The sequence below is a fragment of the Thalassophryne amazonica genome, chromosome 5 (genome assembly GCF_902500255.1).
Source record: "Thalassophryne amazonica chromosome 5, fThaAma1.1, whole genome shotgun sequence".
NCBI classification, from domain to species: Eukaryota; Metazoa; Chordata; class Actinopteri; order Batrachoidiformes; family Batrachoididae; genus Thalassophryne; species Thalassophryne amazonica.
Window position 1 is genome coordinate 113853076 of NC_047107.1, and position 23095 is coordinate 113876170.

Below are 23095 nucleotides of genomic sequence, written 5' to 3' on the forward strand. Positions count from 1 at the left end.
ATAATCACATTATTCCCTTTGATCACTTTGGGTGTAGAGAGTCAGACTCAGTCAGTCTCAGACGCATGTGCAGTGAAGGCAGGGTGGACCAATTTTTAGAGGGGACTGTTCGGTCGGCGACACTGGGCCTGCGCAGTATTTCCAGGATTATTTACATGAGAAATGACGTACATACTGCAAAGTATGTATGTCATCATGTCTGAACCTGATAGTGGAGTAAGCGATCACATCAGGCATCTTTCTGGTGGTGAAATACAGCGGTACAAGGAGAAATGGGCTGTTTTGGGTGCTTGTACACAGCACCTGGCGTGTTGATTTCTTTGATTGCACTTGGAGCGGCATTGTTATCACTGCATGTGTAAGTCCACTCAGGACTTAAGTTAATTCAGAATTGCAGTCTTACATACAGTGAGGAAAATAAGTATTTGAACACCCTGCAATTTTGCAAGTTCTCCCACTTAGCAATCATGGAGGTGTCTGAAATTTTCATCTTAGGTGCATGTCCGTTGTGAGAGACATAATTTAAAAAAAAAAAAAAAATCCGGAAGTCACAAAGTATGATTCCCCCCCCCCCCCCCCCCCTTCCATACAGATCTTCTGTAGATCAGCCAGGTTTGGAGTTGCAGCTACCGCCAAAGATTTTCTATTGAGTTCAGGTCTGGAGACTGGCCAGGCCACTCCAGGACCTTGAAATGCTTCTTACGGAGCCCCTCCTCAGTTGCCCTGGCTGTGTTTGGGGTCATTGTCATGCTGGAAGACCCAGCCATGACCCATCTTCAATGGCTCTTACTGAGGGAAGGAGGTTGCTTGCCAAAATGTCGCAATACATGACCCCATCCATCCTCCCTTCAATACAGTGCTGTTGTCCTGTCCCCTTTGCAGAAGAAGGGGTTGTTCTCATACTCTAAACATGGTAAATGGAGTTGATTCCAAAAAGCTCTATTCTGGTCTCATCTGACCACATGACCTTCTCCCATGCCTCCTCTGGATCATCCAGATGGTCACTGATGAACTTCAAACAGGCCTGGACTTGTGCTGGCTTGAGCAGGGGGGACCTTGCTGCCCTGCAGGATTTTAAACCATGACAGCATCATGTGTTACTAATGTAATCTTTGTGACTGTGGTCCCAGCTCTCTTCAGGTCATTGACCAGGTCCTCCTGTGTAGTTCTGAGCTTTCTCAGAATCATCCTTACCCCACAAAGTGAGATCTTGCATGGAATCCCAGACCGAGGGAGATTGACAGTCATCTTGTGTTTCTTCCACTTTCTAATAAATAATCATAACAGTTGTTGTCTTCTATCAAGCTGCTTGCCTGTTGTCCTGTAGTCCATCCCAGCCTTGTGCAGGTCTACAGTTTTGTCCCTGGTGTCCTTAGACAGCTCTTTGGTCTTGGCTATGGTGGACAGGTTGGAGTGTGATTGATCGAGTGTGTGAACAGGTGTCTTTTATACAGGTAACAAGTTCAACCAGGTGCAATTAATATAGGTAAAGAGTGCAGAATAAGAGGGCTTCTTAAAGAAAAATTAACAGGTCAGTGAGAGCCAGAATTCTTGCTGGTTGGTAGGTGTTCAAATACTTATTTGCAGCAGTAACATACAAATAAATTATTAAAAAATCATACATTGTGATTTCCAGATTTTTTTTTTTTTTTTTTTTTTTTTTAAGATTATGTCTCTCACAGTGGGCATGCACCTAAAATGAAAATTTCAGACCCCTCCATGATTTCTAAATGGGAGAACTTGCAAAACCACAGGGTGTTCAAATACTTATTTTCCTCACTGTATTTGTATTAGTATTTAGTGATAATGTTTGTCATTAACGTTATTGAATTTTGTGTAAGGTGCTGTGTGAAAATTCAGCTGAGTCTCACTTTTTTTTTGTGGTCCCATCGTGGCTTCCATAATGAAATGAGTAACATTTTCATGACGTTTTTTTTTTTTTTTTTTTTTTTTTTTCTGTTTCTAACCCTACCCTGAGTGATAATTTTCCTCATTAACTTTATTGAATTTTGTGCACGCTGCTGTGGGATTGTGGAGGAAAGCTCAGCCGAGTCTCACTTTTTTGTTTTTGTGCTGTCCTGTTGTGGCTTCCATAATGAAATGAGTAACATTTTTATGATGTTGTTTTTTATTATATTTTACTATTTCAAACCCTACCCTCAGTGATAATGTTTGTTATTAACTTTATTGAATTTTGTGTATGCTGCTGTGGTATTGTGGGGCAAAAGCCAGCACACTGTAAACTGAAATCCTGTAGACATTCACAATCTGTTGTGAAAGTGAACTGCACAACAAGTCCCTGGCATGGTGCATTAGCAGAAAATACGGTGACAAGCAGAGGAAAGACTAGTTGACATGGGTTGTTTACACAGCCCAGTGTGTTGTGACCAGCTAAACTTGACCTTCGGCTCTGCTTGGTGCCTCCTGCACGTGACCTGTGATGTCACGTGCAAATCCTTGATAGTGGTGTCTGGTGTTTCCTTGCTCTTGAATGGCTGATTTCTTGGTCATTCGCAGTGGGTGGACCAGGGAGAGATGGAAAACATGCAGGGCAGAGGAGCACTGTTGGCAACCCCTGGTTTGGCAAAATTTGACTGTATTGATCCACTGAAGGGAACGGGAAGTGCGCAATATTCAGTTAAAAGTCTCAGGCGCCCATTTACAAGTGACTCTTTACTTCTTGACACAGTGAGACTTGATATTTTTTGTTAATAGGGCACTGACAGTCACTCTGCTCTGTGTTTACTGAACTATCCCATGTGCTTGGTCTGTTTGATGTACATCACATGCTGAAATGGAGAAAACATGCTTGGTACTTTGCAACACTCTTGAGAAATGCTTTGAGCACTCCCCTGAAAATATAAAGCATGGGCCATAGATTATTCAACAAAAAAAGAGAAAACGTCCTTTACTAGAAAGGTTTGTTCCTTCAGCTCCTCCTTTTTCTTGGGGTTGCTACAGTGGAACCAATATGGATCTGCACATTGATTTGGCACGTTTTACACTGGATGCCCTTCCTGATTCAACACCACATTTCATGGAGAGTGGGCACAGGTGGTCTTGAACAGGGAGCCTTCTGTTTTGAAAGCAAGTGCACTAACCGCTTGCTCACCGCTGTAGAAGTTGTCGAGAAAATGTAAAGGCAACATGCTGAAGCAACAAAATGAGTGCTCTTAGAAATTGTTTCTCTTCTTTCCTTGCTGGGTCTTTGTTCTAGAATAGATGTTCTTGTTTTCCACTCTTCAAACAAAGCACAGGCACAGCTCTGACAGATTGTCATTTATCTTTAAACACTCTATACAGCTGGATTTGATTCTGTTAGGGCTTTCAATTCCAAAAGCCTTTTTTTCTTCTTTTTAAGTATAATGCTGATGCAAGTGGGTCACGACTGTCAGTCAGCAATCCCCCCCCCCCCCCCCCAAAAAAAAGCCTAACTGCCTTTGACGCACTTGTTTTTGCATGCTTGTGTATTTACCTGCAGGCCACCCATCCTGTCTCAAGTTTTCCCCAGAGCTCACGGCGCGGGTAAAGGCACTGTGGTGGCAGTGCATCGAATGCAAGACCTGCAGCAGCTGTCAAGATCAAGGGAAGAATGCGGTGAGTGGATGAGCCAGTATGGTGATGTGGCTGCCTAACAGTGTCTGTGAACACGCTTCTGTGTACTTCAAGATGGAAATGCAGACAGACATGTTGGGACTGAGCTATTTTAGTCAGCCTCAGTGTGGTTTCTCCCTGTTTACTCTCTTGACAGAAAAGAAATGATTTTTATTCAGCTGTTCATACCCAAAGCAAATGCAAGAGGTGTGTGTTAGTTCCTGACCGATACAGATTTTTTTGGGGGGGACTGATATGATACCGATATTAGAGAGGTAAAAGTTTACAGTACAGATACACCCGGTGGTATATACATTAACAAGGTAATGATTCCTAGCATTTTGTTATCAAACCCTTATGACAAAGAAATGTAATTGAGGCTTAATGTTTTATACTTTAAATATGAACTTTATTATAAATAACTATAAATATAATCAAAAACAAGATAACATACATCACAGGACCTTGACTTGGATTGGCAGTATCTGTGTCGCATCATTCAGCATTTTCATGGAATAGACTTGCTGTGTACTTCGCCCCGCCTAGCTAGCAGCACAGTAACTACTTGTTTCTGTAAAAGGCCCATTAATTTGAAAATGAATGGCAGCTGGTTGCTTTGCTTCTATGTCTTGTAGCTGATGTGACCAAGGGGTGATGGGGGTCTCACCCACACATTACAGGATTGTAAGCAGTGGCCTCTGCTGGACAAACTATGTAATGACACCATTTTCAACAACAAAAATGTTTTTCTGTATTGTTTCATGTCTGCAGAAATAACACTAATACAGATATCTTCAGGACATTTGCTTTGGCTGTGTCTCTGGCTTTAATAAGTGCCTTCTGGTCATGTTTATTGCCATTTCAGACAAAATCATGGGCCCTTCCATGCAGCAACCATCAAAAAAAAAAAAGATGCTCTGAATATAGATCCACTTTGGAGCTCTCCCGCTTTCGGCGTAATGTGCACATTCTGCCTGTCATCTCCATCGCTTGAACAGTCACCCACATTTCACCAGTGGCATATTTTCACAGTGAAAGTTAACCGGTTAGTTAACCATGTCAGTTGTACTTTAACGTGAATGCTACAGGAATGCAAAAAATAAGAATTGGACATAGAATCATTATGGCAGTGGTCAAAAAAGGTTGCACAGTCTGCAGCAGAATTTACAAATGTAACCCACCCACTGTGAGGCCCGATGTATTGGTTCATTTATATTATTTTTATACAGTGGTGGGCACAGCTAACCAAAAAGTTAGCTTCGATAACCATTAATCTGCTAACTGAAAAGTTAACTTTTATAGAGCTAAACCAATAAAACTCTAAAAATTTTAGTAGACGTTACAGATAAAAGCTAAACCGATAACTTTCAGTATTGACTTCATTACACAGCAGCTACTGACAATGAGTCAGCACTTCTGTCTCAGATCGGCCTTCTCTCGGCAAAAGAGACCTGGTGATCAGAGAGAAAGGAAAGAAAAAAAAAATTCTCTTCACACCATACAGACCTGCCAGTCATTTCACTGGATTCTTGCACAGACAGTTTTGACTTATTTGATTTGATTTATTGAACCTCCTAAATCATGGAGAAAAAATATAAAATATATAAAATCAACAATAGACAGACACAACAATATTAAAATGGTGACAATAAATCATTGACAATTGAGCTCTCAAAGCCGCCAGCGGCAGTTAAAATGAAGCGAACACTGACAGCTACACCACATTCAGGGGTTCTTTTGATGGTTCTCTTACTAGCTCCTTTATAAGAAGTGTCGCATAAATATCCAGCTAAGGATATACCATACTCCTGGCAGATATTAACAACAGCTGAAGCGAGATTAACCTGACTAGACAATTGACCCTGAAGTGCTTGACATAAAAGATATTTACACAGTACATGTGTACTTGAGCTCGACAGGAACATAGACCTGAACAATGATCATTTCTGGATGTTGACATTTTTTGACACGATCGACACCTAATGCCTGGAGAAGAGGAGATGACCTACAGTAGGACTTGAGACCAAGGGCAGCTTTAAGAAACTTACTTTGGGTAACTTCAACCCTATCCACAGCAGTTTTATTCTGGTAAGTACTCTAAACCATAGGTCAGAACAGGTCTTATAGCAGAGATGTAAATATGAGTGATGATGCCAGGATTACAACCCCCTACACACAACCCCGCGCATTGGAGAGAGTAAAACGCATGTCTGGCTGCCTGAATGCGCGTTTGAGTGACTTCGGGTGTCGTTGGCAAGAGTGACTCCTAGATGTTTCACATCTGTGGATTCGACGAGCCTGATGCCATCAAGGGTCCAACAGCGGTTGGTGTAGGTACTCTTACCAAATGTCGCACACGTGGTTTTCAGAGGATTGAAGCTGAGTCCGTGTTGGGTAATATAGCTGTTAGTGTGATCGATTAACGTATTTTTCGGACTATAAGTCGCAGTTTTTTACATGTTTTGGACGGCGGTGCGACCTATACTCCAGAGCGACTTATAAATGAAAAATATACCAATAGATTCTCAATTAATTTACCATAATAAAACAATTTTACGTGACAGTCGCTCTATGTTTTAAAATGGCCACCGGAAACGGAAATGCAATGCATCATGGGCACTGTAGTATGGCAGCCGCCCTATAGGTCATGCTGGTTGCGATAACCAATCAGAGAACAGAACATTGGACGCGTATTCCTCACCTCACCCGGACAATGATTGTGAAACAGCGTGTGAAGCAGACAAACACGGTGCTTGCTGTTATTCCGGGAGGGCTAACAAAACAGCTTCAACCCTTGGATATCAGTGTGAGCAGAGTGTTTAAGTTGACGCTGAGAGCTGCGTCGGAGCACTGGGTGAGCGACGGCGGAGGATTAGCGTCTGCACTTGGAAGGAGCTGGCGTCTACACCACGAGGAGGTCATGAGCTGCGCAGGTAGGTGCTGCACGAACATCGGCAGCTGACACCTGGTGTGTACTATGGTCCACAGTGGGTAATATTTTAGAAAAGAACCATTCAGCAATAGTGCGGGTTATGATTCGGCTCGCAATGTGGTCCACAAAATACAAACATATCCGTAGGTAAAATGCAGCTCACGAGAGGGCACTGTCGCGGCTCGTCTTTAGTCTTCTCAGGATGTCGTCTTTTAGATAACACAAACTAATTGCAAGTGATATGCTAGAAAATGACACAACACTTTAGAATAATTCAGCCTTAAGCAAGATAAAATGCACAGAGTTTTTAAGTTTATTTAAGCCTTCGACACAAAGCTTAGACAAACTGAGTCCTCTAGAGAGACTGAATAGGTGACAACCGCGCTCATCTATTTATTGGAGACCCGCGGGCATCGCTCCTCCTTCGACTTTTTTATTTATTTCATTCCCAAGACATGGTTTTCTATTGGAAGCGTCCTCTAGTGAACCCTAAGCAGGTGTTAGGCCATTATTTCAATGTGACAAACGCTCCCATTAAAACGTGAAGGATTTACAACTGATTTTTTTAAAAGACCTTCAGCCACAGGTGCAGCTGGCCTGAGGCCCCCTCCGCACGTGGCCTCAGCCACACGTGCAGCTGGCCTGAGGCCCCTGCACGTGGCCTGCGGGAAAGCACCTAAAAGGCCTTGGAAAGCCCCTGACAGACTGAATGACTAATAGAGCCCTTTTTTTGGGTTGAACACCTGCTAGTTCAACCAGAGGACATACAGTTCGGATCAGGACACTTGATAGTTCATCACAGTTCAAATATGGACCTAAAAATTCTTCTACAGCACTCAAGGCTTGTGTGACTCTTCCTGCGACTTCTGACTAGCATAGAAAAATAAAAATTTCAACATTACTGATAACTTAACAAGACAACGGAGAAGGCCCCAAAAAAATGCCACCAAAAAGAAAATCATACTCTGCAGATTACAAGTTGCGACTCGTGAAATATGCATCCTAAAACGGTAGCCGTCACAATATTATCATCTGAACTTTTCATTTTAAGTTAACATACCTGTATGTCCATGCGACTTATTTATGGTTTATTTTTCTTTATAATGGATATAGTGGCTGGTGCGACTTATACTCCAGTGTGACTTATAGTCCGGAAAATACAGTAGATCCTGGAGACCGGAGATCGTCAGGCTGCAGAGTAACAAGTCATCGGCATAGCAGCAGATCTTATGTCGTTCCGTCTATAGCGATGCCATGGCTCATGGAGGACAGACCCGTCACCAAGTCCTGGTACAACAAGTTAAAGATGAAAGGGGATGACAGTCCACCCTGGCGGGTCCCCTTCCAAATAGCGATCTCATGGCTGATCCTGTCGCCCCATTTGATTTATACAAGTCTGCTGTACCAGTGTACCAAAAGATGCCAGTATAAAGTCGGTATCACGCCAAGCACCTTTGCAAACATCACTGAATGTGGAATACTATCGAAGGCGCCTTCCGCGTCAAGCGCGCATACATAAAGGGGCGATCCTCTGCTGACACAATGGTCAATGTCACTTGTCATAGCCACAGCCATGGATGTTCCTCGACTTCCCACAAATCCAAATTGGAGGTCATGAAATTCATGCTCACTGCATATAGAGAGAATATGAACCTTCAGCAGCTTTGAGAATGTTGTGGAAATGACGATGGGCCGATAGTGCTTTGCGATGGACGTGTCTATATTTGGCTTCTTCAGCAGTGGTACGAGAAGTCCTTTAGTGAAGGAGTCTCCAACTACAGCATAATGAATACACAACGTCAGCATGCGGCATATTGTGGAAATAACATCCTGACCGTGCTGCAGCTGAAGCACTTTCCCCCACTCTTTGAGTACTTTGACTTATGGTTATAATTTTAAACAAACTAATTCCGGATAAATTATTGAAATTAACATCACATTTGTCATTTTACAAAGTGAAAATATCAGCTATATGTTTTAGTTTTAAAGTAATACTCTAATTTTGAAGGTTTTAGTGTTTAGACACACATGCTACATTGCATTATTGGAACATTAGTTTCCTGATTTCAGTGGTTGGCTGGTCGGTATAACACACAATTACTGAAATGTGTGGTGGGTTTTACAAATAAATCTGTATTCATAAATGTCATTTTTTTTTTCATTTGTAAAAAATAAAGGCAATTTGAAAACTGAAAATTCTGTTTGTCCTTCAGCACTTTGATCTTGATGATGTTTTTCACACTGCCATGAACACTGCTATCTACTGGTAGTAGATAAGTCAAAACTGTCTGCCTGTGCAAGACTCCAGTGAAATGACTGGCAGGTTTGATGGTGTGAAGAGAAATTATCCTCTTTTTTTTTTTTCCCTCCCACTTTCTTACTGTCTGGTAGTCAGCTCTCCTCTTCCTGCAGAGGATTGAGCTCTACCATTCATGGCTGTCTGCGACAAAACATGTAACAGACAGGCACTAAAATCTTTGATTTCCGACTTGACAGATCAATCAATCAATCAACATTTATTTATAAAGCGCTTTACAGCACCGACTGGTGTCCAAAGTGCTTAACATTAAAAACACAAATTTACAAAAATAAAACACACATAAAATAAAATTTTAAAACATAAAAAACATAAAAATAACAGAACATGTCACCTCCCCACTAAGTGTTAAAAGCCAGTTTAAATAAATAAGTCTTTAACTTAGATTTAAAAAGTGCTAGGTCAGGAATCGTACGTAACTCAAGAGGTAGCTCATTCCACAGTCTGGGGCCAGCTACCGCGAAAGCATGATCACCCCAGCGTTTATATCTTGACCTTGGAACATCTAAGTAAAGCTGGCCAGACGCCCTTAATGTCCTACTGTAGGTGCGCAAAGTTAAAATTTCAGACAAGTAGGGAGGTGCAAGGCCATAAATAGCTTTAAAAACAAACATTAAAATTTTAAAATCAATTCTAAAATGAACTGGAAGCCAGTGGAGTGAGTACAGGATGGGTGTAATATGCTCACGTCTAAAAGTGTTTGTTAAAAGACGAGCAGCAGCATTCTGCACCAACTGGAGACATGCAAGAGACGACTGATTAATGCCCGAATAAAGTGCATTACAATAATCAAGTCTGGAGCTGATGAAAGCATGAATGACTGTCTCAAGATCATGTCTACTGAGAATGTGCTTTATTTTAGCCAAAAGGCGAAGTTGGAAAAAACTAGCTTTGACAACAGAATTTATCTGTTGATCGAACCTCAAACAGCTGTCAAATATCACTCCCAAATTCTTGACAGCTGGTTTTACACAGTTAGCCAAAGCACCAAAATTTGGTGTTACCACATTTGGTATGCCAGAGCGCTCAAACACCATGATCTCAATTTTACCATCATTCAGGTAAAGGAAGTTTTGGGACAACCACTGCTTTACATCACCATTACAATTAAATAATGATGACAAAGCATCACTCCCATTAGTCCTCACAGGCAGATAGATTTGCAGATCATCTGCATAACAATGAAAGGACAGGTTGTGCTGGGTTATAATTGACCCCAATGGCAGAATGTACAAAGAAAATAGAATCGGCCCAAGGACAGAACCCTGCGGCACTCCACAAGACAGATGAACAGTTGATGAGGAGAGGTCCCCAATCATGACAGAAAAGCTCCTTTCAGCCAAATATGATCTAAACCACTTAAGTGCAGTACCCCGAATGCCAATAAAATGTTCTAACTGGGAGACAAGTACTGCGTGATCCACAGTATCAAAGGCTGCTGTGAGGTCCAACAGAACCAGCACAGCAGGATTCCCTGCATCCACCGACAAAGTGATGTCATTATGAACTTTTAAAAGCGCTGACTCATTGCTGTGTCACGATCTAAACCCAGATTGGAATTTTTCAAGGATGAGATTGTAATGATTGTAACTGTAAAAAGACAACCTTTTCTAAAACCTTAGATAGAAATGGCAGATGAGACACAAGTCTAAAATTGGATAAAACTGATGAGTCCAGGTGAGGTTTTTTAAGAAGAGGTCGAACCACAGCATGTTTAAAAGCAGCTGGAACAGACCCTGATCTAAGGCAAGCAGTGATAAAAGTTAGGAGACCCGCCCCAACAGTATTCAAAGATGAACTGTGCCCATATCTCTCTCTCTCTCTCTCTCACTCACTCACACACACAGATAGTCTGTCTGTCTAAATGTTTTGTGCAAAGTTATATTTCAATAACGACTGTTCTAACCAAATTGCAGTGGTTGAGCATATTAGTGCAAACTAGCAGTACAATGTACCTGTTCACAAATGAAATACAAATTGAAACAACAATCATTTTTCCTTTAACTGACCATACAGGAAAGATGAAAAAAAATCCATTTCACTGTCCACCTATTGATAAAATCAAACAGTCATGGGGAGCAGCGTATGGTTCTGATTTTCTTCGCCGCCAGGAACTAACATCGATGCCACTCAACAAGTTGCGGCAGGTCTTGGTACTGCTGTTCATCCTCTGTTAGGTTCTGATTGTAATCCTGGATAAGTGCAACTCCTTGCTCACAGCAGCAATGTTATCCAGAACCTGCTGTGACGCCTGGAATGATTGTTCATCTTCCCACTGTGATGGGTCCTTGATGAGGAAGACCATGTTGAAGTCGAATGCCTTTAAAATACAACCTGAGGCAGATGTAACAAAATCTGCCACTAATGCTACCAGGAATGCTACCTGGAAGAGCTAGATATTCAAATAGGTGTAATTCCTAATTGGTTCATGTGATATTTGTGTTAAACCCTTTGAATTAAAGCTAAAAGGAAGAAAAGAAAAAGATTTTACGGACCTGACTGTATGTTGCCATTTTCCTGTTCTTTCTTTATTGTCATCAGTATTTCTATCTTTCTGTGTTGGTTTTGGCAGGACAACATGTTGTTTTGTGACTCCTGTGACCGGGGCTTCCACATGGAATGCTGCGATCCTCCACTTACACGGATGCCAAAAGGTAAACAATCAATCAATCAATTTTTTTATATAGCGCCAAATCACAACAAACAGTTGCCCCAAGGTGCTTTATATTGTAAGGCAAGGCCATACAATAATTATGTAAAACCCCAACGGTCAAAACGACCCCCTGTGAGCAAGCAGTTGGCTACAGTGGGAAGGAAAAACTCCCTTTTAACAGGAAGAAACCTCCAGCAGAACCAGGCTCAGGGAGGGGCAGTCCTCTGCTGGGACTGGTTGGGGCTGAGGGAGAGAACCAGGAAAAAGACATGCTATGGAGGGGAGCAGAGATCGATCACTAATGATTAAATGCAGAGTGGTGCATACAGAGCAAAAAGAGAAAGAAACAGTGCATCATGGGAACCCCCCAGCAGTCTACGTCTATAGCAGCATAACTAAGGGATGGTTCAGGGTCACCTGATCCAGCCCTAACTATAAGCTTTAGCAAAAAGGAAAGTTTTAAACAAGCAGAATACCTTTCACTCCAGTTTTCCTCTTTGCATTTTACATTTGTTGTCCTCACAAATTGAATTGAACAATCATGCCAGCTTAGACTAAGCTAAGACTATTGTAGCCTTTAAGATTTAAGGATGGTCACCAGAATCCTGAATCTTTAGCCAACTGATATTTGTTACTAGAGCTCCTACAAACGACAATTTTGGTATTCGACTAGCCACCAATTATTTTTGCGATTAGTCGACTAGTCAGAGCATACGTAAATTGCAGCTTATCGCATTTTTTGATATCAATACCGTTATTGATTCCGCTTATCAATCCGATTCCTTATCAATACCTCCTGTGAATTTTCTGTGTGCTACAAATAGGCTTTACAGTTTTTTTTATGTCAGCAACATTTTATTGAATCTTTAATTAAATATGAATTTGGTTACTGGATCCTTGATCTCTGGACATGAATAAACTCTGCATGGTGGTTCCTTGATCTCTGGACATAAATAAACTCTGCATGGTGGATCCTTGATCTCTGGACATAGATGGAAAAAAAATCTGGAGTTTTTGACAAAAGCATTTCCTTTCAGACATTAATGGCATAGATGTCGCTCCATACATCTGAGCTGAGCGCAGCAGGCTGCTGGAGTCTGCATGTCTGCAGCCATACAGTCTTGGGCTGCTGCATGTCAGCCAGGATGTCTCATTTTGGGAGGGAAAAAAAAAAACATTTTGATGATTGCAGTTTGTTTGTATTACAACGTTTGGAAAGAAGCGTCATTTGATTTAAACGGCGATTCGCTTTGAAGTTATTAGTTCTGAGCAGACTCTGTCTTTCTAACTTGACTCGGTGGCACAGCATTTGGAGCAATGGAGTGGAGGACGATTCTCATTTCTTTCTTGCAACAACACTGGAGTCCCACTTAGTCACTTTAATCCACACAAAAGTGACTCACGATTGACATATTTTAATTGCTTTGAGAGGGGATAAGAAGTGAGGTTTCCGCTTCTGAAGAGGAGCGAAGCAAAGATCCAACAACACAGTAGATCGATGCACTGCTTCATTGGTTCAAGGTTCAAAGCAAATGAATCGGCGACTACTAAATTAGTTGTCGACGGTTTCAATAGTCGATGTAGTCGTGACTAGTCATGGCAGCCCTACTTGTTACAAATGTTTCAAAAAACAAACATGTCGTTAAATCCAGTGATGAGTTGTAATAATTCCTGGAGGTTTTTTTTTTTAGGACCCAGTGGTACTCACTGGAAAGAAAAACAAAAAGCCTCAAATTATTTATGACATCTTAACACTGTCTTGCAAAGCTTGTTCAATGGTCAGATAACTCGCCCACTTTTCACAGAAAAATACACACACGTCACTTTTTCCAGTAATTGGGTGCATCACAAAGAAATGTGAGCATGTAAAAAAACAGGCAAAGATGAGGATCACTCAGTGACTAACCTCTCCACTGCCAGCTGCATGGGTGCAAACAATACATTTGGTTAAAAGCAAAATGTAATGTGCATATTTCTTGCCAGATTCCTTGAGTTATCGCTAGTAGATCTGATGCACCCTCTATTTTGTAACACACCTCATATTTCCACAGTTATTTCACTTTTGATACATCTTAATATTAGCGTGGAGAAGGACGTACGCCATCTTTTTGTGCATACGCACGCTTTGTACATGAGGCCCTAGGTGTTTCCCCCTTACCTTACTTTTACATCTCTTCTATCTTCACGAATCCCATTCTGTGTAGGTGAGCACTTCTTCCTCTCTCACTCTATCTCAGGCATGTGGATTTGTCAAATCTGCCAACCCAGGAAAAAAGGGAAGAAGCTTTTACACGAAAAGGCGGCACAAATCAAGCGACGCTACAATGCACCACTCGGACGGCCCAAAAGCAGGTGAAGAAGAAAATGACTTGGCTGATGGTGCTGTCTTGGTTGTCACATAAGACATCATGCTGAGAATGTTTTGTCATCCTCTCTAAAGAGCAAATACCTTCATTTCAAAATAAGAGTCAAGATTCAAACAATTTTATTGGTCACAAAAAGGGCAATTCATATCACACCCAATTACCTCAGACAAAAACACAGCAATTAATCCACAATTATTACTACCGGTAGTTGAACATAATAATGGCACACATCAGAATTAAAATAACCGCACAAGTAAGTCAAAGGGCCTGCTGCAACTGCAGATTGGCAAAGCAAATCTAATCTACTGGAAGCAAGAGTGGGGTTAGGGGGACTGGAAATTTTGCACCATGATTTTGCTACAGCTGTGAAGTATTTTTGTACCAGTACCCCAGTCATGTTTGTGTCCAGCAACACAGTAGGAAATGTCACAGGTATGTGACGGTAGTTTCTGAGAAATGTAAGAGTAGATCAGCATTCTTTTCCTCTTTGAGTGATACCTTCTTACATTACTTACCATGAGCTTCTTATAATGGTTGACATGGATTGTTAACCACTGTCAACCCAATCCTTGAACCCCCCCGCCAAATTTTTTTTTCCCCTTTTGTGAGCAATGTAAAACTGTAAAGTTGTCATTGTTGTAACCTTTATTTGAATTTCTGGCCCTGTAGCTGGCTTGATGAGCCATTGTGGCTACTGGATTAGGAAGCCGAGCTCAATCACTACTCGAATAATAAGTTTGTATTTTAATTGAAGGTGTCTGTCTGAACAGTGTCTAACGCCGTGACAGCAGTATGGCCATGGTTTGACTGTTATAACTGAACCCTGATGTGAATTTGCGTGCCTTTTTGCCATTGTTGAACTCAAAACAACATATCCACACAAATTACTTTAGAAAATATTTTTCTTGAGCTGACTCACTGAAGGCACCAAATTGCACTCAAATGTAAATTAGATCAGAAAATTAAGCTTGCTTCTAAAATTGTCATTTGATTGCCTCCTGATTACCTCTGTGAAGTACTGTATCTCTTTCTTCCTAATTGATTTGAGTCAACAGAAAAACTAGGCACAGCAGATAGTGTTCAGTCGAATTACAGTAGACACACATTGTGGTTGCAGAGGTATGGCTCCTTATACGTTATTTCTGAACCTGCTCCACACCCACCTTTTTTAACCAGTCTGCTTCCTTCTGCAGGCCAGGGCGGCCCTTCAAGAAGCTCAGTGGGCGTGGTCGACGGAAGCGCTCTGTGTCTGCTAATTCATCCTCCAGCTCTTCCTGCGAAGGTTATCCCGGGGATGACCGGCTGCTTTTCTCAATGCACGATGATGATGACTTGACGCAGAGTGGGCTGCGCTTTAACAACAAGACCAAGGGCCTAATCGATGCACTCACAAAGTTCTTCACGCCATCACCTGAAGGCCGAAAGGCTCGCCAGGAAGTGGTCGACTACTCACAACAGTGCCGCATTCGCAAGAAAGCCAGTCGGAAGGGAGATGGAGATGACAGAGTGGGTAAGAAATAGAACATAAATGTAAATTTTCTGTGCTGATACGATTCACTCTGACTGGAAGGTGAGGATAAGAGCCCTGTTTGATATAGGTTTCAACACTGAAGAATTTATCACTGCTGCATGTGCAAAGACGAGTAATGAGAAGAAAAGGAATAAATTAATTTAAGAAACTAAAGTGGAGCAGATGTTTCCAAACATTTCCACAACCTGATACAGCTGTGCAGTTAACATCCCATCATGCTGTGATTTAGTCCCGTTGTGTATCCAAAACTAAGCCCCCTTCAGAGTGTTTTTGATGTCTGAGACAAATCCTGTCACACATGGCAGAATGTGATGGCGTATTTGTGACCAAATGATCACCTGCAGTATGAAAATACCATGTAGTGATTAGAATGACACTGGAGCTTCAGTTAAGACTAAATAGTTTTTTTGTTTTGTTTGTTTTTTGTTTTGTTTTTTTCCTTATGGCCCGGTCACACGGCATATGACGATGCCTCAACGAAGGGAAAGAACTAAAAAATAGAGGTGCACCGATCAGGATTTTTTAGGCCAATCACCGATCACTGAAATTTTGATCTGCCGATACGATCAAGGCCAATACCGATCAAGTACATATTTGGATCATGCGCAAAATAAGAATATAGGTGTAATGTATAGGACTATTTTTGCATTAAAACTTAATGATGAAAACAAAAAACATGCATTCAGATAAAGACACTAGAATAAACTGCCAACTTTTGTTTTATTACACTGACTTTGTTCTACCAGCAAGCTTTTTTTTTTCCGTGTTTCATGTTGCTCAGGTTACAGCCTACAGAGAATACGTTGAGAATGTAAAATACAGCCGTCATTCTGTGGGGTTAAAATTGTCTCATTAATATTTGTAAATGCACACAGGGTGATCTACAAATAATCATTGATTTGCAAATGTCTTCAGATATCCACAAATGCAAATTTCATATTTGTAACTTGTAAATTGGTCTTTGCAAATAATGTATTTGCAAATATAAAACTTAATTTGTAAAAAAAAAAAAAAAATTACATTTATAAAACTGGAAATTGTATTTGTGAATTGAGTTTCAGCATTTGTGGATCACCAATTACATGCATTCATCGCTTTCCTCTGTGACGTAATTTTGAGACATTCTTTTTGCGAAATCCACAGATCCACAAACAAATGCCTACTGATTCACAAATACACACTCAAGCACACTGGATATCCACTAGATGGCAGTGTGGTTCCATTCATTACACAGCAGTCTATTTAGATCTCTGAGCCATTTGACTCATTTTGACTTCTGATATGAGCTGGACGGACATGGACTACATTAGATGATGGTGACTGCTCTCCTTGTCCGTCCAGCTCATATCAGAAGTCAAAATCAGTTTACGTTTAGAGCTCCCTGCGCTACTGCCTGCACTGTTGTGATCGGTCCTTTTGATCGGCGCATTTTGCCGATCACCGATCAAACCGATCAAGGCGTGATCGGCCGATAATGATGGGTGCACCTCTACTAAAAAAGCCACAACTCGTCGAGAAAAGGTGGACGCATGAGCTTTTTCCCATCACCGAATAGCCTGCGACTCAAGAGCGCAAAAGGAACGAAAGAGGAACAAAATGAAACAGATGGTAACGTTGATCTCCATGCTTTAAACAAAGTGTGCCTGGAGCCACTGCTGGAGCAGTGTGTGTCTGCATCCTGCTCTGCATTCCAGGACTCGGTGCTGGGACGGAGCTCTGTAGCGCTTGAGTCCTGGAGAAGCTGCACATAAAAGCGTGCGATCCGACCCACTGTGGAGATCTGTGCACATGTCGGTGGATCCACCTGTTCTGTTTGCTTGTCCAGAACAAAAGAGGAATCCAGAATCAACACGATCTGGTTCAGACTGATGACATCAGGAAATTTCATCATCAGGAAATCAGGATGACATCAGGAAATGTCTATGAAATTTGGAAATTTCATAGACATCTGTCCATGACTTCCTGTTCCGGAGCACAGCGGTGTTCTGCTGTATCTGTTAGCTGTTTGAACTGAGCTGTTTGAGTTCTTTGAATTAACAGTCTTTTTCAAGACTTTTTTACTTTTTTACTTTTTCACCGTGCTCCAACGCCTAAGGAAGACCTCTAACGGTCGAAGCATCGCGACGGAGCTCTTTCATCAGCTGGCCTTCATCAGCGTTGGCAGGCTAACTAGCTTGCTAACGCTTTCGTTTTTATTTTTGTTTTATTTTTTAGCACTGTTGTCGTGCTGCTCCACAGCTTGCCTAGTGGATTTTTATTTTATTTTAGCACTGTTGTCGTGTGTTACCTGTGCTGCTCCACAGCCTGTCCAGTGGATTTTTATTTTATTTTTTAGCACTGTTGTCGTGCGTTACCTGTGCTGCTCCACAGCCTGTCCAGTGGATTTTTATTTTATTTTTTAGCACTGTTGTCGTGTGTTACCTGTGCTGCTCCACAGCCTGTCCAGTGGATTTTTATTTTATTTTTTAGCACTGTTGTCGTGCGTTACCTGTGCTGCTCCACAGCCTGTTCAGTGGATTTTTATTTTATTTTTTAGCACTGTTGTCGTGCGTTACCTGTGCTGCTCCACAGCCTGTTCAGTGGATTTTTATTTTATTTTTTAGTACTGTTGTCGTGCGTTACCTGTGCTGCTCCACAGCCTGTTCAGTGGATTTTTATTTTATTTTTTAGCACTGTTGTTGTGCGTTACCTGTGCTGCTCCACAGCCTGTTCAGTGGATTTTTATTTTATTTTTTAGCACTGTTGTCGTGTGTTACCTGTGCTGCTCCACAGCCTGTCCAGTGGATTTTTATTTTATTTTTTGGCACTGTTGTCGTGCGTTACCTGTGTTGCTCCACAGCCTGTCCAGTGGATTTTTATTTTTATTTTATTTTTTTTAGCACTGTTGTCGTGTGTTACCTGTGCTGCTCCACAGCCTGTCTAGTGGATTTTTATTTTATTTTTTACCACTGTTGTCGTGTGTTATCTGTGCTGCTCCACAGCCTGTCCAGTGGATTTTTATTTTATTTTTTACCACTGTTGTCGTGTGTTACCTGTGCTGCTCCACAGCCTGTCCAGTGGATTTTTATTTTATTTTTTACCACTGTTGTCGTGTGTTACCTGTGCTGCTCCACAGCCTGTCCAGTGGATTTTTATTTTATTTTTTACCACTGTTGTCGTGTGTTACCTGTGCTGCTCCACAGCCTGTCCAGTGGATTTTTATTTTATTTTTTACCACGGTTGTCGTGTGTTACCTGTGCTGCTCCGCAAGCCTGTCCAGTGGATTTTTTTTTTTTTTTTTTTTTTTTTTCAGCACTGTTGTCGTGCGTTACCTGTGCTGCTCCACAGCTTGTCCAGTGGATTTTTATTTTATTTTTTAGCACTGTTGTCGTGCGTTACCTGTGCTGCTCCACAGCCTGTCCAGTGGATTTTTATTTTATTTTTTACCACTGTTGTCGTGCGTTACCTGTGCTGCTCCACAGCCTGTCCAGTGGATTTTGATTTTTATTTTATTTTTTTTTGGCGCTGTTGTCGTGCGTTACCTGTGCTGCTCCACAGCCTGTCCAGTGGATTTTGATTTAGCACTGTCGTGCGTTACCTGTGCTGCTCCACAGCCTGTCTAGTGGATTTTTATTTTGTTTTAGCACTGTTGTCGTGCGTTGCCTGTGCTGCTCCACAGCCTATCCAGTGGATTTTTATTTTTATTTTATTTTATTTTTTAGCACTGTTGTTGTGCGTTACCTGTGCTGCTCCACAGCCTGTCTAGTGGATTTTTATTTTATTTTAGCACTGTTGTCGTGCGTTGCCTGTGCTGCTCCACAGCCTGTCCAGTGGATTTTTATTTTTATTTTATTTTTTTTAGCACTGTTGTCGTGTGTTACCTGTGCTGCTCCACAGCCTGTCTAGTGGATTTTTATTTTATTTTTTACCACTGTTGTCGTGTGTTACCTGTGCTGCTCCACAGCCTGTCCAGTGGATTTTTATTTTATTTTTTACCACTGTTGTCGTGTGTTACCTGTGCTGCTCCACAGCCTGTCCAGTGGATTTTTATTTTATTTTTTACCACTGTTGTCGTGTGTTACCTGTGCTGCTCCACAGCCTGTCCAGTGGATTTTTATTTTATTTTTTACCACGGTTGTCGTGTGTTACCTGTGCTGCTCCGCAGCCTGTCCAGTGGATTTTTTTTTTTTTTTTTTTTTTTTTTTTTTTAGCACTGTTGTCGTGCGTTACCTGTGCTGCTCCACAGCCTGTCCAGTGGATTTTTATTTTATTTTTTAGCACTGTTGTCGTGCGTTACCTGTGCTGCTCCACAGCCTGTCCAGTGGATTTTTATTTTATTTTTTACCACTGTTGTCGTGCGTTACCTGTGCTGCTCCACAGCCTGTCCAGTGGATTTTGATTTTGATTTTATTTTTTTTTGGCGCTGTTGTCGTGCGTTACCTGTGCTGCTCCACAGCCTGTCCAGTGGATTTTTATTTAGCGCTGTTGTCGTGCGTTACCTGTGCTGCTCCACAGCCTGTCTAGTGGATTTTTATTTTGTTTTAGCACTGTTGTCGTGCGTTGCCTGTGCTGCTCCACAGCCTGTCCAGTGGATTTTTATTTTTATTTTATTTTATTTTTTAGCACTGTTGTTGTGCGTTACCTGTGCTGCTCCACAGCCTGTCCAGTGGATTTTGATTTAGCACTGTTGTCGTGCGTTACCTGTGCTGCTCCACAGCCTGTCCAGTGGATTTTTATTTTGTTTTAGCACTGTTGTCGTGCGTTGCCTGTGCTGCTCCACAGCCTGTCCAGTGGATTTTTATTTTTATTTTATTTTTTAGCACTGTTGTCGTGCGTTACCTGTGCTGCTCCACAGCCTGTCTAGTGGATTTTTATTTTGTTTTAGCACTGTTGTCGTGCGTTGCCTGTGCTGCTCCACAGCCTGTCCAGTGGATTTTTATTTTTATTTTATTTTATTTTTTAGCACTGTTGTTGTGCGTTACCTGTGCTGCTCCACAGCCTGTCTAGTGGATTTTTATTTTATTTTAGCACTGTTGTCGTGTGTTACCTGTGCTGCTCCACAGCCTGTCCAGTGGATTTTTATTTTATTTTTTAGCACTGTTGTCGTGCGTTACCTGTGCTGCTCCACAGCCTGTTCAGTGGATTTTTATTTTATTTTTTAGCACTGTTGTCGTGCGTTACCTGTGCTGCTCCACAGCCTGTTCAGTGGATTTTTATTTTATTTTTTAGCACTGTTGTCATGCGTTACCTGTGCTGCTCCACAGCCTGTTCAGTGGATTTTTATTTTATTTTTAGCACTGTTGTTGTGCGTTACCTGTGCTGCTCCACAGCCTGTTCAGTGGATTTTTATTTTATTTTTTAGCACTGTTGTCGTGTGTTACCTGTGCTGCTCCACAGCCTGTCCAGTGGATTTTTATTTTATTTTTTGGCACTGTTGTCGTGCGTTACCTGTGCTGCTCCACAGCCTGTCCAGTGGATTTTTATTTTTATTTTATTTTTTTTAGCACTGTTGTCGTGTGTTACCTGTGCTGCTCCACAGCCTGTCTAGTGGATTTTTATTTTATTTTTTACCACTGTTGTCGTGTGTTATCTGTGCTGCTCCACAGCCTGTCCAGTGGATTTTTATTTTATTTTTTACCACTGTTGTCGTGTGTTACCTGTGCTGCTCCACAGCCTGTCCAGTGGATTTTTATTTTATTTTTTACCACTGTTGTCGTGTGTTACCTGTGCTGCTCCACAGCCTGTCCAGTGGATTTTTATTTTATTTTTTACCACGGTTGTCGTGTGTTACCTGTGCTGCTCCGCAGCCTGTCCAGTGGATTTTTTTTTTTTTTTTTTTTTTTTTTTTAGCACTGTTGTCGTGCGTTACCTGTGCTGCTCCACAGCCTGTCCAGTGGATTTTTATTTTATTTTTTAGCACTGTTGTCGTGCGTTACCTGTGCTGCTCCACAGCCTGTCCAGTGGATTTTTATTTTATTTTTTACCACTGTTGTCGTGCGTTACCTGTGCTGCTCCACAGCCTGTCCAGTGGATTTTGATTTTGATTTTATTTTTTTTTGGCGCTGTTGTCGTGCGTTACCTGTGCTGCTCCACAGCCTGTCCAGTGGATTTTGATTTAGCACTGTTGTCGTGCGTTACCTGTGCTGCTCCACAGCCTGTCTAGTGGATTTTTATTTTGTTTTAGCACTGTTGTCGTGCGTTGCCTGTGCTGCTCCACAGCCTGTCCAGTGGATTTTTATTTTTATTTTATTTTTTAGCACTGTCGTGCGTTACCTGTGCTGCTCCACAGCCTGTCTAGTGGATTTTTTTGTTTTAGCACTGTTGTCGTGCGTTGCCTGTGCTGCTCCACAGCCTATCCAGTGGATTTTTATTTTTATTTTATTTTATTTTTTAGCACTGTTGTTGTGCGTTACCTGTGCTGCTCCACAGCCTGTCTAGTGGATTTTTATTTTATTTTAGCACTGTTGTCGTGCGTTGCCTGTGCTGCTCCACAGCCTGTCCAGTGGATTTTTATTTTTATTTTATTTTTTTTAGCACTGTTGTCGTGTGTTACCTGTGCTGCTCCACAGCCTGTCTAGTGGATTTTTATTTTATTTTTTACCACTGTTGTCGTGTGTTACCTGTGCTGCTCCACAGCCTGTCCAGTGGATTTTTATTTTATTTTTTACCACTGTTGTCGTGTGTTACCTGTGCTGCTCCACAGCCTGTCCAGTGGATTTTTATTTTATTTTTTACCACTGTTGTCGTGTGTTACCTGTGCTGCTCCACAGCCTGTCCAGTGGATTTTTATTTTATTTTTTACCACGGTTGTCGTGTGTTACCTGTGCTGCTCCACAGCCTGTCCAGTGGATTTTTATTTTATTTTTTACCACTGTTGTCATGTGTTACCTGTGCTGCTCCACAGCCTGTCCAGTGGATTTTTATTTTATTTTTTACCACTGTTGTCGTGTGTTACCTGTGCTGCTCCACAGCCTGTCCAGTGGATTTTTATTTTATTTTTTACCACTGTTGTCGTGTGTTACCTGTGCTGCTCCACAGCCTGTCCAGTGGATTTTTTTTTTTTTTTTTTAGCACTGTTGTCGTGCGTTACCTGTGCTGCTCCGCAGCCTGTCCAGTGGATTTTTATTTTATTTTTTAGCACTGTTGTCGTGCGTTACCTGTGCTGCTCCACAGCCTGTCCAGTGGATTTTTATTTTATTTTTTACCACTGTTGTCGTGCGTTACCTGTGCTGCTCCACAGCCTGTCCAGTGGATTTTGATTTTGATTTTTTTTTTTTTTGGCGCTGTTGTCGTGCGTTACCTGTGCTGCTCCACAGCCTGTCCAGTGGATTTTTATTTAGCGCTGTTGTCGTGCGTTACCTGTGCTGCTCCACAGCCTGTCTAGTGGATTTTTATTTTGTTTTAGCACTGTTGTCGTGCGTTGCCTGTGCTGCTCCACAGCCTGTCCAGTGGATTTTTATTTTTATTTTATTTTATTTTTTAGCACTGTTGTTGTGCGTTACCTGTGCTGCTCCACAGCCTGTCCAGTGGATTTTGATTTAGCACTGTTGTCGTGCGTTACCTGTGCTGCTCCACAGCCTGTCCAGTGGATTTTTATTTTGTTTTAGCACTGTTGTCGTGCGTTGCCTGTGCTGCTCCACAGCCTGTCCAGTGGATTTTTATTTTTATTTTATTTTTTAGCACTGTTGTCGTGCGTTACCTGTGCTGCTCCACAGCCTGTCTA

At 41.7% G+C, this 23095-nt stretch overlaps 1 protein-coding gene across 1 annotated transcript in view; it reads left to right on the plus strand.

The window, feature by feature from the left end:
• kat6a (K(lysine) acetyltransferase 6A) overlaps nucleotides 1-23095 on the plus strand; it is a 130060-nt gene that overhangs the window by 86724 nt on the left and 20241 nt on the right. The window contains exons 4-7 of the mRNA XM_034171124.1: nucleotides 3482-3597; nucleotides 11416-11497; nucleotides 13734-13848; nucleotides 15056-15372. Coding sequence (XP_034027015.1) covers nucleotides 3482-3597; nucleotides 11416-11497; nucleotides 13734-13848; nucleotides 15056-15372 — 630 coding nt within the window. The remainder of the gene's footprint in view (nucleotides 1-3481; nucleotides 3598-11415; nucleotides 11498-13733; nucleotides 13849-15055; nucleotides 15373-23095) is intronic.